General features: G+C 40.7%; 2 protein-coding genes across 13 annotated transcripts in view; one reads left to right on the top strand and one right to left on the bottom strand.

Moving 5' to 3' along the window:
* Positions 1–15,953, top strand: part of LOC119181451 (uncharacterized) — a 607,968-nt gene that overhangs the window by 199,133 nt on the left and 392,882 nt on the right. For all 4 annotated transcript variants that reach the window (XR_012888604.1, XR_012888603.1, XR_012888605.1 and 1 more), the window contains exons 16-18: positions 3,534–3,801; positions 10,204–10,386; positions 13,107–13,328. Coding sequence is in view for 1 of the 4 variants with exons in the window: in XM_037432704.2 (XP_037288601.2) it covers positions 3,534–3,801; positions 10,204–10,386; positions 13,107–13,328 (673 nt within the window). In the remaining 3 variants the exon portion in view is untranslated. The remainder of the gene's footprint in view (positions 1–3,533; positions 3,802–10,203; positions 10,387–13,106; positions 13,329–15,953) is intronic.
* LOC119181453 (uncharacterized) overlaps positions 1–15,953 on the bottom strand; it is a 159,530-nt gene that overhangs the window by 81,242 nt on the left and 62,335 nt on the right. For 5 of the 9 annotated variants that reach the window (XM_037432708.2, XM_075882777.1, XM_075882782.1 and 2 more), the window contains exon 1: positions 4,203–4,695. The exons of 1 other annotated variant lie outside the window; for it this stretch is intronic. The gene's annotated coding sequence lies outside the window, so the exon portion shown is untranslated. 3 more of the 9 variants (XM_075882780.1, XM_075882779.1, XM_075882778.1) reach the window with 3 other exon arrangements.

Genomic DNA, 15,953 nt, shown 5'->3' on the forward strand with positions numbered 1-15,953 from the left:
GGTCACATAGAAGAGATTTTACAACAAGCAGTAAATACGGTAGAGCGATACGTGGAGAACAATGGCCTAAAATGCTCTCCTCAAAAATCGGAGTTATTACTCTACAGACCTACAAGCAGAGGTCGCAAGCGCATTCACGAACGACACAACATCACAATCTTAGCAGGAGGTTACCCAATACCTCAGGTACAACACATAAGAGTTCTGGGACTCCGAATATCCGAGAACGGACATAACGGGGAAGCAATAAAGTTCCTGGATAACAACACCCAACAAACCATTCGAATGATTCGAAGAATCGCCAACAAAAACTACGGCGTGAAAGAACACAACTTAGTGCAGCTCATCCAAGCCTTCGTCGTCAGCCGCATAGTGTATGTGACCCCATACCTCAAGTTGCAAGTAGCGGAAAAACAAAAGATAGAATGCATAATTAAAAAAGCATATAAGCAAGCCCTCGGATTACCGATCACCACGTCTAACGAAAAGTTCGAAGCGTTAGGAATGCATAACACGCTAGACGAACTTATTGAGGCTCATATGATAGCGCAATATGAACGACTCGCGCAAAGCAACACGGGAAGACACATCCTGCACAAACTTGAAATAACGTACGCTGGCCAAAGCGGCAATAAATACGATATCCCAAAAGAAACCAGAGAGCGCATCATAATACCTCCGTTACCCAGAAACATGCACCCCGAACATCACCGGGAGCGGAGGAATGCAAGAGCGAGAGCACTGCACAAGAAGTTTCAACATGACGCGGACGTGGTATATGTAGATGCAGCCGAATATACAGACGGTCGACACATGGCAATAGTCGCTTCAAATCAAGCGGGCCACCTGCTTGCTAGCGGCACCATTAAAACAGCAAATTCGGAAATCGCTGAAGAAACGGCCATAGCGCTGACGCTTGCGTCCACAAGGGCCAGCGTCGTAATCAGTGATTCTAAAACCGCGATTCATAACTTCGCTAACGGAAGGGTCTCGAAATAGGCGTTAAGATTCTTAAATAACTTTCGCGGAGAGCGCGACGTTTATGTTATATGGACGCCCGCCCACTCCTCCCTCCCGGGCAATGAAACCGCACACACCCTAGCTCGAGAGTTAGCGAGCCGAGCAGGGGCAGGAATGACGCGGAGCCCGCGTGCGGAGAGAGACCGCATTTTCAGTTACAACGAAATTACCAAGCACTACAGATTAGGGAGGCAGCATTACCCGCCACCACACTCCTCATTAAATAAGCAGCAGGCGACAGCGTGGCGCCTATTACAAACAAACACGTTCCCAAACCCAATCGCTTATAATCATTGTTACCCGGACCTCTACTCAGACAGATGTAAACACTGCAATCAGCGGGCGGACCTCAAACACATTATCTGGGCTTGCCCCAACATCGTGAAGGGGCCAAACACATACATGAATACGGAACAGTGGGAGACCGCGCTGCTAAGCTCAAGCATCGAGGACCAACTACAGGTCATCAGGCAAGCCGAAGATGCCGCTAGGGCCCAAGGACTCCTAGCTGCCATCTAAGGGAGGGGAGTCAACTCCTCTAACACTTGCCGTTTCAATAAAAGTTGTTTCTCTCTCTCTCTCTGGAAAGCAATAAAAAAATGTCCCTTACATCAATGTTAATTCATTTTCTGTATGAATATATAAATTTTGTACTTATTTTACATAACAGCAGTTGAAAAGCTATACTTCTTATGTTTCTGCTGGTTCAATCTGAACAGAACTATGGCGCTAGACCCCTGTGTTTATTATCTTGAAACATGCCTTATACCACACCCTATTATGCACCGTCACAACAATCATGCGCCCATAAGGATAGTTTTTTTAGCAGTTAATATGACGGCAACTGACGGTTTGTCCATCACTATGAAGCAAATTAGTTTTATGCCAGCTTACTGATTGCGTTAGAAAGTTCCTCATCTTCTGCTGTGTTTGAGTTTTGTGGCATTGCACATACATTATGTCAAGTTAAAGTGATGCTGCTGAGGGCCTGATTCATGTGTGGACTGAGTAGTGGTCACTAACTGATGTCCATAGTGATGTGGACATTGGTGTCTTTTTTAGGTTGTCTTCTACCGCACTATTTTGTGTTGCACATTTTTGGTATGTTGCGCTCGGCACACTCCGAGAATCATCCGAATTCACAAGAGTTTTATCCCAATAAACAATACATAAACTGTCCGGGACCAAGGAACAAGTTCGCATTATCAGAGTATCTGATTCTGTGTGGTGTCTGATTACCTGAATTTATGGTGGTTAAATGAATGAACGTTTCTGCACAATGACTGACGACTTGGCTGATGTGCCGCATTCCAAGACCAACGTAAAAAGTATTGTATTTCTTTGCTCTAAATGAATACAACTAAAAAATATTATATGCATTTTGACTTACGATTCTATTCTTTTCACGTAAACGTTTGGCTGCAGAATACATAAATATGTATTCAATTACATGCTAGTTAGAATTAAAGGGGGTGGTGCTACCAAACTTGTGGCACGTGTGTTCCTTGTTGTAAACATTTCCTTCATCTCCAAGAAGCATGATACAAGCACCAAAATTCATGTACTTTCGCTAAATAATTTAATATTGCTCTACTTATGTGGACCATTTTCGGTTTCAGTTTCCCCGCGCCGAGTTGGACAGTGACGTCGATGCATAAGTGGCTTGGTCATGTGATCACACAAAGCTGTGAAGCACATCGTGCTGAGTTTGCTCTGCTCTCACACACACAGGCCACACAAGCGCCAGCAAACCACTGATTGCCTTCGCAGGTTTTGATGCATAGCACTTGGCCAAGAAGCAATTGAAACTCGGCAAGTAATACAGCAACTGATGCTTTGCTGGTACGTTGGGTACGCTCGCTTCGGAGATAGCGGAGGTCACTCACGTCTCCACAGATCTGGTGTGACATCACGACAAGTACCGTTGCTTCTATTCTGAAGCGTCAGTGTTGCTGCGCAAGTAATGGGCCTAGATCGCGTGAGTGAGCATTCAGCTACACTTTTAGAAGTGAATTAAAGTACATTCTATGCATTCCTTGTGTCCGACCCTTCGTGTGGAGATTCCTTGTATACAGAGGAAATTCACAACAGGCTTGGGATAGCTTCGATATTTGGTGGCACTACCCCTTTAAATACAAAAGGCTCGTACAACATAGCATATTACTTTATTTAATTTTTTTGTAATATATTGGAACGTAATACGAGTGCCTTAAAATTCTGTTGTGCGAATATGACACTACACAGACGATCATAATTAGCAGCCTAAGGGTATAGGGCCAGAGTGTTGTGAACGTGCATTTGTGCAAGTGGTCATGCAGTGCGTGAACGTCACTTAATCCAATGTGCTAACTTGGCAGACCCTACAAGTAGCGGATTGGGATGCCCAAACAAGGGTCTGGGATGTGTCGTGGTAGAAGTGGGACGCCCACGGGCAGAATAATTTATAGAGTCAATTAGACTGGGCAGAAATCCTTCAACTTGGTAATTATGATGATGGGGCATTTGATTTGCAGGCACTGACCTGACATTCTCGAGCTATGGAGAGATAGTAGCAGCCATCGTCAATGCATTTGTGCCACCCAAGCCCTTACACCAGCTGCTGAGGCACCCTCGGTCATTTGACATGATGCGCACCATCCGTGTGATTGAGGGCTACCATCAGGTTCCTACCATGCTGGGCCTGCCACTGAACTGGACCACCAGCGCTACCCTGGTGGCTTCACTGAGAACCGAGGCACACCAGATCAGCCCAAGCAATCTTGCTGTCCAAGTGCACCCCAGGTTCGTTTTCCTAAAGGTCAAACGTGCAATAGTTAACCACATTTGTAATGTCACAAGGCTATTTAATCAGCAAGCTCTCGTGTCCGTTCATGTGCTAATAGATGACCTCAATGTCATCAATAAATTTGAGTGGACACCACTTGGGTCCCCAAAATCCCACCACACTCAGTATGTTCAAACAACACAAAAAGATAACAAATAAGAGACAAAAGATCAGACCATCCAAGAAGTGGCATAGAAAAATAGGTGAGATGGCACAAGCGGTGCATGGAAGTGAGTGTTCACTAGAAAAAGACAGTTTCAGAATTTACAGGATGTGGGGTCATATCAGAGGCTTTGGTGGCAATGCATCGACTACCTCGCACAGACGGCTATGACCGAGATGGGGTAGAGACACTCACTTGTGTAAGGGATGGAAGTGTCGGGTGAGTCGAGATCAATGACCTTTTGGTGTTTTGGTGTTCGGCAGCCAGAGCTTGGATACGAAATCAGAGATGTAGGGCTAGTTTGGCCAATGCCGAATGATTAGAACAAGCATAGCCAATGCCAGATGATGTAGAGAAAACCCTTGTCCAAGTTAGTCCGCAGCGACCTTGATGCAGAAGCTCTGCTGGCTGCCATTCTTGCGTCCTGGGCACCTTCTTCACTCGGTGCCGACTTCGCCATGTCTGCTAAATCTGCTGTTATGCACCGGTTGTTTTTCTTCACCATCTCGGTGGACGCTCTCCATCGGACCAAAAGTGGCCACGCCCGCACTTGCTACGGTCACGAGTCACCTTCGACGTCTTCCTTCAGTTTTTGTTTGTTTCATACACTTTTCAAACATGCATTCATTCATCATACCTGCTCAGTGTTGCCTGTGCAACCTCAAGTTGAAAGAGACAAGTGTCTTCACATTACCTGGACACAGCATGCAGCTTGGTGATCTCGCGAATGTGATCTCGCGAATGTGATGTATCACGGGTTTTCTGTCATTGGCAAATGAAATGTGCAGAGGGTGATTCAAATATAACTAAAGAGTAAACATAAAAATTATTCAAAACAGTCACTTCGAACACAAAACCTATATGTAAGGTTTCTAATTACACACATTATTTACATGCAAAAAAAAGAAAATAAGCACTAGTCGTACTTTGCCAACGCATGAAGCGGTTTCTCAATGCAGGGAAACAAAGGTTGGCTGCTCATTTTTGACAAAAAACATAATTTTCGGCTCAACTTTTTTTTTTATAGCATAGTTTACAGTTCTGGTATTTATAAATATTTTGTAGTCGATGCTGGCCACCCTGAGGCACCTTCCTGTGTTTGCGCTGGAAGGAACAGTGTAGTACTTCATGTTCGAGTCTGCCCTAGCCCATAAATTGTATCCACATTTGCCCACTTTGCCCTCCATGTACTCACTAATGCCAGACTGACACTTAGACATCACCGTGTTCTCATCCAGAGAAAGAGTCTGATGCAATTCAAAAAGAAAAAAATAACAGGGGGAGAAGATGAATGCTCATGCTTCGCAGTAGAGGGGGCACGTGGGGAAACTTCCTGTTAGATGTGACGTTCATTTTCTCTGGATCAGAGACACCACTCAAGAAGGCAAGCAATGCCTTGAACCTTTTTTGGGGCATCACTGATGGTGGAAGAAGCTTTAAAACATTGACTTGAACTGAAAGTTTATTTGCCCTGAAAAAAAAAAACTTACAGGAGCAGAGACTAAAGGCTATACAGCCTGACAAAGGGCCTCTGCTCCTAAATACAGTTTGGCATGCAGGCCACAGAGCATCTGCATATCTAAGAAATATTTGGAATATATTATTGCACAAAAATACAGCAAACATCAGCATAGTTTTACTACGCAGTGTGAAATAAACATAAAAGAAATTAATCACAAAGCAACATTTCAGCAGACCTGAAAATACAACAGCACAACAAGAAACAACAGCACAACAACAAAATGCTAAATGAGGCCTTCGCAGCATATTGTAAAATATTAGAAATCAGAGATAGAGAAAGACAAGATATTAGACAAGATATTAGAAATCAAACTTTAGATAGCGTACTCAATATCATAAAGAATTAGTATGGTTTTGATAATGGTGTTAGAAGGTGTGCAGTTGTGATCTAGAAGACCTTGTAGACGATTTAACATTGTAGGTATTTGGTATTGAACGTGTTGTTTGTCATAGTTTGTCCTAAGTGTTGGCGTTTTGTGGTGTTGCTGACGCGTGTGGTAATTAGTACTTCCAGGTGTGTTCTGAAGAGATTGTGGCTTATTTTGCTTGACCCATTGCAAAAGTCTGAAGTAAAGGTAATACAGTTGTGTTCCGTTTAACATTTCATATTTTTCAGAGAGTGGTTCAGTTTTCAAGTCTCTGATAATGCCGTGGTATTGCTCAAATGCTCCTAAGACTCTTTTCTGGAGAACTAGTAACTTTTTATAGTTTGTGTGATAGTTTCTCATACTAAGATAGAGTATGTCATTTTAGAATAGAAAAGTGCATAATATAATTCTACTTGTAACCTATTTGGCAAAACTGCACTGAGCTTGTATAAGCATCCCATGGTTCTACTAAGTTCTATCGTTTATCTACATGTGTATTCCATGTCAAGCCTTGGGTAAACCATACGCTCAAAAACTTTTGGCTTGTGACCTGCTCTATCTCGCTGCCCTCAAATAAAACAGTCGGACTGTAGCTATGCGGCTTCTTAGGTGGGGCAAATACTATGTATTTCGTTTTATTAACGTTTAGTTGCAATTTATTTAAACTAAGATAACCCGACAGCTGATATAAGTAGTCATTAATCTGGCGTTCAAGCACTACAATGAATGTACTACTGAAGAATATGTTAGTGTCATCTGTGTACATTATTAACCTGGGTGAATGTGGGATATCACACAGGTCATTTATACTATAAATTATGAATACCAGAGAACCAAGTATTGATTCTTGCAGTACTCCTCTTATTATATTTTCGTAAGAGGATGTGCTGTTGTTTATACAGTCATGTTGATAGCGGTTTGTTAAATAGTCTTCTCAATAATTAAAGAACAACACGTACTTTGTGGCATACAGAATCAAATGCCTTGCTAGAATCTATGAACAAACCAAATGAGTACAGTTTATATTTGATATTTTTAATTAGTTCATGTTTAATATTTAGGAAAGCTGCTTCAGAGGGTATATTATTTTGAAAACTGTAATGAGCCTCATTGATCACATTATACTTGGTAAAAAAATTATAAAAACGGATGTTTATTGCATTCTCAAATACTTTTGATACAACAGGAAGGATGGATATTGGCCTGTATTTAGTTATTTGCCCTTTATCCCCACCTTTAAAGACAGGACATGCTCTTGCTACTTTTAAGGGGTCTGGAAAAATGCCAGTCTGGAACATTCTGTTTATTATATGCACAATGACTGGAGCTACAATATCAGAACATATTTTATTGGAGTTGCCTTTATGTCGTCAAAACCAGCTGCTACAGTATTGTTAATCTCATTTATCAATTGTATTACTCTGATGTCACTGTAGATGGGGACACAGAGTTTGTAAGACTGTATTTTTTTAATATAATACGAGGAACTGTATTGCTATGGTTTTTGTATTCAGCACTGGTCACAAAATACTCATTCATCTTATTCGCTGCTTCACTATCAGATAAGGTGCTCTAGACTGGAGACAAAGTGGTGGGGCTTGTCTCTCTTGCATTAGATTTTTTACCTCATTCCACACCTTCCTAGAGTACCGTAATTTTTTATTTTCATAAACAGCTTTTCATAATATACTTTTTTCACTCGCTTTAACTTGGTAGTCAACCTGTTACGACATTGTTCAAACTTTGAAAACGCTTCCAAGTTCCATGTCCGAACAAATGTGTGGTACAATTTATTTTTTGCCTTAATCATTTTAAGTAGTTTTCCGTCGGTCCACGACTTTCTTGACCGTTTGTGTTTCATATTTTTCAGAGTCATAGGAAACGCATGATTGTACCATGCTTTGAATTTCTTAAAGAATACCTCGTATGCTACATTGGGGTTTCCTTGTTCAAACATCCATGCCAACTCTATTGAATGAATATGTGTATGAAAAACTTTCAAACCTGCGCCACTGATGCTGTGAGATAAGGCTTCCACAGGGGTTGTGCATTTCACTTGCGCGTTTGGCAGTAGACAAAAGACTGGTAAATGGTCGCTTAAGTCGACTGTTAGCAGTCCAGCGATACAGTCTTGTAAATGAATGTTTGTTACACATATGTCAAGTAACGTAGTGCTGTTTTTTGTTAATCTTGTGGCTTCTGTAATAAGATTAGTGCACGTGAAGGAATGAATGATTTCAGCAAACTTTTTAGCAGCAGTGTCACCTGATAACATATTTTTGTTGACATCCCCAATTATTACACAAGGCATGGGAAATTGACATAGAAAAGAAAGCACATGCTCCACATAGTCAGAGAAGTGTAATTTGTTACTCATTGGTGGTCTATACATAACAACCACTATTAACTTCTCCAAACATACCGACAAACACAATTGTATTATTTATTACTGAAAACTCAGACATAGTTTCATAACTTATTGACCTATTAACATAAATTCCTATGCCACTCCCCAGCCACTTGAACGCACCAGACCATTGTACATGTAGTCATGAAAATGAAGTGGTTTTTCAGTTTCTGCTGGCCAAGTTTCCGTGTACATCAAAATATCAAGGCTATGGATGATCGAAGCATACAAGTCACTGAGTTGTTTCTCTTTATTTCTAATGCTATGCGTGTTTAGGTGCAATATTTTAAAGTGTTTAGAAGTACTTGAAACAGTTTTGTTAAAAAAGGTGACATCGTAATAGCTACACGCTTCAGGAAAGTCCATTATTTACGTACCCACGTACACACACAGAGAAAATAAGGCACACACTATGTTGCATCGTTCATCTTCTCAATATCACTAATGCATGAAACCTTCAACGCCAGAAAGTCTTCATTTTTTCTCGCAAACACTTTGCCTTCCCCTGTCCACATAAATTTCTATCGTAGTTCCTTTTTTTTTGCACCGTGGCACCGAGTAACTGCTCGCCAAAGCAGATTAGGTGCTCATTCACATTAACCCTGGAAGTAGAGTGGAACTCTATAAGTGTTTTTGCATCCAGTTTTAATTTCTTTGCTTTACTGAGAAAATCATTTCTCTTTGTTCTACAGAAGAACATGTATTCGCAATGAAGGCACGAGATAGCATTGATTTCCCAGTACACCAGAAGTTTGACAAACATGTGAATCTCCCCCAAACAATTTCCCTCCAGGATTCGTCGCTCTTAGTGTGTGTGTGTTGGGTTGTCGAAAGTATGCATTCACCTATACTTATTTGTCTAGTCAAAAGAAAAGAAGCCACCTCATGGCATTCTGTAGCGCTAGGTCTGGAGTGCCGTGAGAGTGGAGTTCACCCTGTGCTGTCTTCGCCGAGAGCTCTCTGCTCTTTCTGCAGCCGGTGCTAAAGGCTTCTACCTAAATTAAGTTGATACCTTGCAGATAAAAGCTGTGACCTTTAGTATAAATCGGATATGTTTACATGAACGCGTGTCAGCAATAAAACAGCCTGAGGAGAGAGCAAAGCTCACTGTTGATGTTCCTGGGCGGTTTAGCACACTGTCGCTGTTCGTGCTGACGTCTGATAATTCAAAATCTTCTTACGTACCCGTGCTGTGACCATTATCTGCAGCTTGATGCTCAGATTTATTGGAATTCATTTTAAGTAGCCGTTTTCGTAAAGTGCACGTAAACGATGCCAACACAATAGCAGTAACCACAAGCGCTTATCTCCCCGACTCTGAAGAAGCTGTAAAAACCCTTTTGTGGCAAAAAAATAAACTCAAAAACGAAACTGATAGAATGCTTCACCTTTTACCCTTTAAATGGCATTAGCTGCCCAGAGGCACTCGGAGAGCACTGAAATTTGAACCTGAAGCCATCGTTAGCACACGAACAATCACAAAATGTGCAGTCATGAAAGCATTATTGTTGCTTCCAATGTCGAACTAAGCTGTGCAAGTGCACTCGTTTGCTCACCTGTGTTCTGCTGAGTCGTTCTATAATGTGTGTTTTATTCTCAATGTGAAAACTTTGTTCTCATGTATTTTTTTATTTTTCTGTTTCGTTTTCTGATGGTTTCTTCGTGTAACTTGATTTTTAAAAAATCATGAACTTTGGCCCAAATTACTAGCTCTTGTTTTGACAGGTACACTAACAGTGTGAATGAAATAAATGAATAAATAAAGAGAAATTTCACTTGTTTGTAGCTTTCTTTACATTTCTTGTTATGTTCTTGGTAGTATGCCTGTCTTCCGTAGCATCGATCCCTACCTATCTTCATAATTGTTGGCTCTTGCTTGCTTTTTTTTTTCCTGTGGCAGTGGAGCCCTGACCTTCTTGAACGGCATGGTGCTTGACTTCCCGACCAAGACACGAATTGGCATTCAAGCCAACAGCTCTGCCTATACAACCACTCAGCTCAAAATGTTGCTCAGTATGCAACAGCGATCCGTTCTCTTCGAGGTAGAAGTTCCGAGGAAAGAGCAGAAGATACTTCAGCTTTTGTGAGTTGCACTTGAACACTGCACTGAACAGAGTGCTGTGCTTTCTTAAATACAGGCTAGCTGTGCAAGTACAAAAGAGGAAAAAGGAAGACAGGATGAACCGTGGACTTCCAACTTTTTATTTTAGGGCCAGGAAGCCCGGCATGTATATCACAGCTATTAAAATGCACACAAAACCAAAATTTTTTGATATTGGATAACCACCGTGATATAATGAGCATTAAAAGATGGCACTAAAAGGAAAATAAAAAGTGTTAATGAAAATAAAAGCCATTTCGGCTTGGTTTAAAAAGCCTTGCTCACTTTACCAAGGTGAACTAAAACAAATTAGACTTTTATACCCAATCTGAAGCATTTTTTTATTTGTTTTTATTTTTATTTTGGTTGGTACCTCATGTTTCATCACAACCAGGTGGGCTTCTGTCAAACCTTCGGCTTCATCATTGTTTCACGTGAAGAGCTTGACTTTGTAAACTGGAGACAAAAAAAAATTCTAACAGCTATAGGCTTCTTTTTAGAAGCGGGTAACAAATCTTTAAGTCACAGTTGCCCAAAGGGTGGCACAGTTCTGTAGAACACAGCTTAAAAGGAAGTCATCAGTACTGAATAGTTGATGCACTGTGTTTACTCTAATAAAGTTCAATTAAATTTATTTTGACATCACGGAAGACATTGGAAAAATCACAGGACAATGATGCCAAGACATGAAAGTGAAAGGCTATTTCGCACCATTTGATAGCATTGCAGCAGCAGCATAGGATCATCAGTCATTATAATATTTCAAGAACATGCCTTGCAGGATCATATTGATTTGCATTTTAAAACACAAAGAAAAAGTTAATTGAAAGGAACAGTATACAAATGTGTTATTGTTAAAAACTGTTTCACGCTTGTGGTAGTAAGTATAGCTCATCATTTGGTGACCACAGTTAGTATGTGCGCAACAGACATATGAACTAGTAGCCTGAACTCGGGACGAGACTTTGTAACATGGTGCATTTACCTATTTTGCGTACTTAGATTTGAAAAAAATAACCGATATGATACTCGTTTACAATACTGTGTCATCTCAAATGCTTCACCAAAGTTCTCACTGAACTCTTCGTCAACGGCATGGCTTTAAGCAAGACAATGAGCTATCAGTATTATCAGAACTTCAGGTAACGAAAAGTAATGTGATTTTTTTGTTTGCCTTGAATGTCTTGGTTTGTGGAATCTCAATATATTCACAGTTGTTGCAAAGTAAAAAATGTTGTAAATTTTAATCATGCTTTTTGATTTGTAAATGCTTGTATGAAATAGAGAAATTACTTCCTACTTTTCATATATATTAACTTCCTGATTTAAACTTGAGGAGCATCATTCAAATCGATGCACTTGTTATCAGGAAACACAACCGCTGTATTTCTATGTGTTGATATTTGAGCTGCATAGGTATAAAACGTACTTACAGCACTGAACAAAATGTTGCAGATCAGTTGTACAGGTGAGCACAGGTTGAAGAAAGGTTCATAAAAGGAAAATGTCAATAATCTGTCTGAGGCTTCAAGCTTTTTCAGAAAAGAAGCCTACCACATTATCTGTGACCACGTCAAGCTTTTCATCAACTTGAAAACTTTCTTAAGGAATTATGTTGTTCGAGGTATAGCGCATCCAGGACGGGACAGAGAAGAAGACACAGAACACATACACGGTGCTTACATACACATACACACATATTAGCGCTGTGTATGTGTTCTGTGTCTTCTTCTCTTTCCCATCCAGGATGCGCTATACCTCGAACAACATGAATAACCAACAAGCCCGCCGTGCAACCTTAGTCGACTTAAGGAATTAGTTTATTCATAGCTCTGTGGTACAAAAGAGTGTGGACAGTATTATGCTTTCATGGAACGCAGATGAACAGGGCTCATTTTTCTTGAAGGCTGTTCAGTAGAACTGAACTGCCTGTTGACAAGTAGCTGTAGGAAAGAAGCGGAAATCTAAGGGCTCGTTTTTGTTTTGTGGAAATATATCAGCGCACAAGGTAGAAGGAAGAGCACTTGACAGAAAAAAACGCTTCTACCTTGTGCGCTTATATATTTCCAAATTATGTTGTACCAACTGGCCCAGCATTCCACTTTATCGTTTTTGTTTGACACAGTATCAGTTGTCATTAATGTGCTCTGTCATGTAAGACAATCATTACCATAAAGAAATAACTGATTTATTCGTTGGTGCTCAATATCAAACCTTTGCTTCGAAAGCAAGTGTTGTAGCTGCTCATCTAAGCAGCCATGCCAGCAGAATGTCAATATACTAAAACAGCGTGTTGCACTTGTGATGCCAGACAAATGTATAAAGAGACTGTTTTCTGTGGAGGCTTCACTGAATTTTGTAGTTGTGAAATGAAATTCCTGTCCAGGACAAGGCGTGAAGCTGACATGTAGATAGGTAAACATAAAGAAAATGTATATTTTGCAAAAATTAAAGTGATTGCAGCTTCTGCCTTCTGTGGGGCAATTAAATGCTCATGAATGCTAGCATAAAGAAAGACAGTGTGCCAATGCTGCTCGAAAACAGTGCCCCAAGGAAGGTGGAACAACTGAACAGAACTCCTTGCTTACCAACTGCATAGATGTTTAAACAACGCTCTGTGGGGAGATTTTTCCTTACTCTCTAATTTTCATCCATGCTGACGGCCATGGCTGATAATGCTTCAATGCACCTTTTCATTTCAGGCGCACTAATCAAATAATAAAACATAATCGTGTTGAAGAAATGGGTGACTGGAACATTCAACGTGTCAACATTGACTGGTGCACTGGTGGTGGCCTTGGACGGGCCAGTGGCCTGCAGTTCTGTCACAACCGGTCGTACGCCAACGTCACTCACCTGATGAGACCGTGGTTCCTAATGACTGCTCCTGCAAGTTGGCAATTTGGGGTCAAGCCATACAGCAAGTAAGTTCATCTTCGCTTGTCACTCTGTTGGGCCTCGATTTATTGGGATAAAAGGGCCACTCACCAATATGACAGCGTACTTTTAGTCTCAACAAAGCATATACACTAGCACCGCATTCATACATCAGGGAAAAAAAATGCGGGAAAAAATACACGATCTGGGAAAACATGCAATCCGAATTCACTGAAGCATTTTGCAGGCTCACTTGATAATAATGTTGCAAGCATCGGCATTGGTGCATTGTAATAAATATGAATGCGTAGTTGAGGTTCTACTGCATTTCTCCTTCTATATTATTGCTCTTACTGCTCCTACTTGTTGCACTGACTTCTTTACAACTCTTTTACAGTGAAGCTGACTTTATCTATCTTGTGTCGTCGAATTAGTAGTAGTGGTAGTCGCAGGCACCACACAGGTCACATTATCTGACGAGGCAGTGAATCAATAAGTAAAACAAAGTAAATTTCTTTAGTGAGGCAAGTCGTGAACACGGTCCCTTGCGATATGAAGTCAAGTTGAACCCTAATTTATGGGAAGCATATGGATGCATTGTACTGGCAAACACAATTGAAAAGTTTGACATTTGCTGTGGGTGCTTCATTAAATATTTTCTCAAAGTTTAGATAAAAGCATAAACCTAGTGGTGCTTTCGATACAAGGTAATCTGAAAGTAATGCACAGTTGATTAGTAACTGCAATAAACCAAGGCAAGGCACCTGGGCATATAAGAGGGTCGTGTAGGTAACAGGAAGCATTCAGCTGGCAAAGTTCTACTGCGCTGGCAGCAATTCATGTGATGCGAGGTGCTCACCGAAATGCTAAGGCTTAGGTCGCATGACCTCCCATCACGTGGCACAAGGTGTTCACTGAAATGCCATTCTTTGTGTGGCCTCGCTTTGACCAATCAGGTGCAATCACATGCATCTACTGGTGGATTTATGTCACCATATGTGATCTCGCTGGCAATCGATCACTTGTGCACTTGACAGATTCCCTGTCTGGCATTTGTTACGGTATATAACTGCTTGTAATATTTTGTTTTTTCTTGCCAGTTCATGGACAATTTTCATTTCGTTTATCATAAAATGGAAATAATAATTTGTTATAATTGAATAAATCTATATATTTGGATGTACAAAATATTTATTAGTCAGTGCAGCATAGAGTTTATATTGGTCCAGTAGACTTTTTTTTTAGCTTTATTCAGCCCAAAATACATTTAAATTGTCTACTTATTACTGTATGGATAATGTGTGTTTGTCTATTCGTAATGTTATTGTGCTATCAAAATACCTGTTTGACCAAGTATCATTTGGGACACTTAAAAGAAAAAGCTCTTTGGCCTTATAATGTCTTACCAAGCTGCTTTTGTTATTTGCATGAGGGAAACAGAACTAATGTATAGCTTTTAGCTATGAGCACATTTGTAAAGTTACCCCGGTGTTTCTATCCATAGTGATTTTTCCTATCTTGGGAAAATTTGACTGTCATTTCATCGTGCCAGGACACTCTCCTATAAATTTGCCTTGACATGTATGTGTTTCAGTGCACGTTACAGAAATATGTTGCAGTCAGTACTAAGGCCTTGCTTAGGTACACTTGACTGTGGTGCGAAATACATTTCATAATGTAAGTGGGGGTAGAAGGGAAGCACCGATGCTTCGCTTTCTTCCCTTTTGTCATCACTTACTTCACGCAATATATTTTGCTCCATAGTCAAGTGTGCCTAAGCACACGTTACAAAACCCCTGGTGGTTGATATTTCCGGAGCACTCCACTACAATGTCTCTCATATTCATAGGACGGTTTTGGGATGTTACACCCCACACATCAATCAAGAGCACCTAAGCATCAACTCACCCCTAAAAAAGCATCCTCTTGTACTGCAAAGCAATAAGGTGTGCCTCGTGAATATCTTATTATTTTATTTCTCTTTCTTTCTTAGCTGATTGTAATTGACGTTTATTTTATTATTCATAATGATAGAATTCATAACTACAGAAACAAGGACAAGTGTACCCCAATAATCCTTATTAGAACGTCTTCTATTAAATTGTACAATACTCTAATAAATTCACCAAACACCTTTATTATTCTAAAAGATGTCACCGACTTTTAAAATGCTGTCAATCCTCATTTACAATAGTTTTCAATGTAAGTTTTTCAGTACCAAGTAGAATAAGCGACCTTGCACATTTTTTTTTAGGGGCGAAGCTCCTTAGGGCGTGGGCTGTGCGTCCCCTGTAGCCTGTATGTAGCCACCTCTAGTTTAGTTCTTGCAGTGTTCACTAGATGGCGGTACCGTCTCCTGTATGTAGCCACCTCTCGTTTAGTTCTTGTAGTGTTTACTAGATGGTGGTACTTGTAGCTGATGATGAAAAGATGCAAGATGTTATAAACTAGAAAGCGGTACTTGTACTTGATGAAAGACGCGAGATCTTATAAAATAGGAATGATGTCACATATGGCGCGTGTCATTGGTTGAAGGCAATCGTTCGATTTAGTGCGGCGACGTACGCTAGGGGGAGCGTTGTAATAAAATCCGTTCGCTGTTGGCGCGCGCTCGGAGTCGCCAGATGGATAAGGCTGCACAGCGGAGAGAGCGCAAGGCGGCAGCAGCGCGC

This window comes from Rhipicephalus microplus, unplaced genomic scaffold (genome assembly GCF_043290135.1).
Source record: "Rhipicephalus microplus isolate Deutch F79 unplaced genomic scaffold, USDA_Rmic scaffold_14, whole genome shotgun sequence".
In the NCBI taxonomy this organism is placed as follows: domain Eukaryota; kingdom Metazoa; phylum Arthropoda; class Arachnida; order Ixodida; family Ixodidae; genus Rhipicephalus; species Rhipicephalus microplus.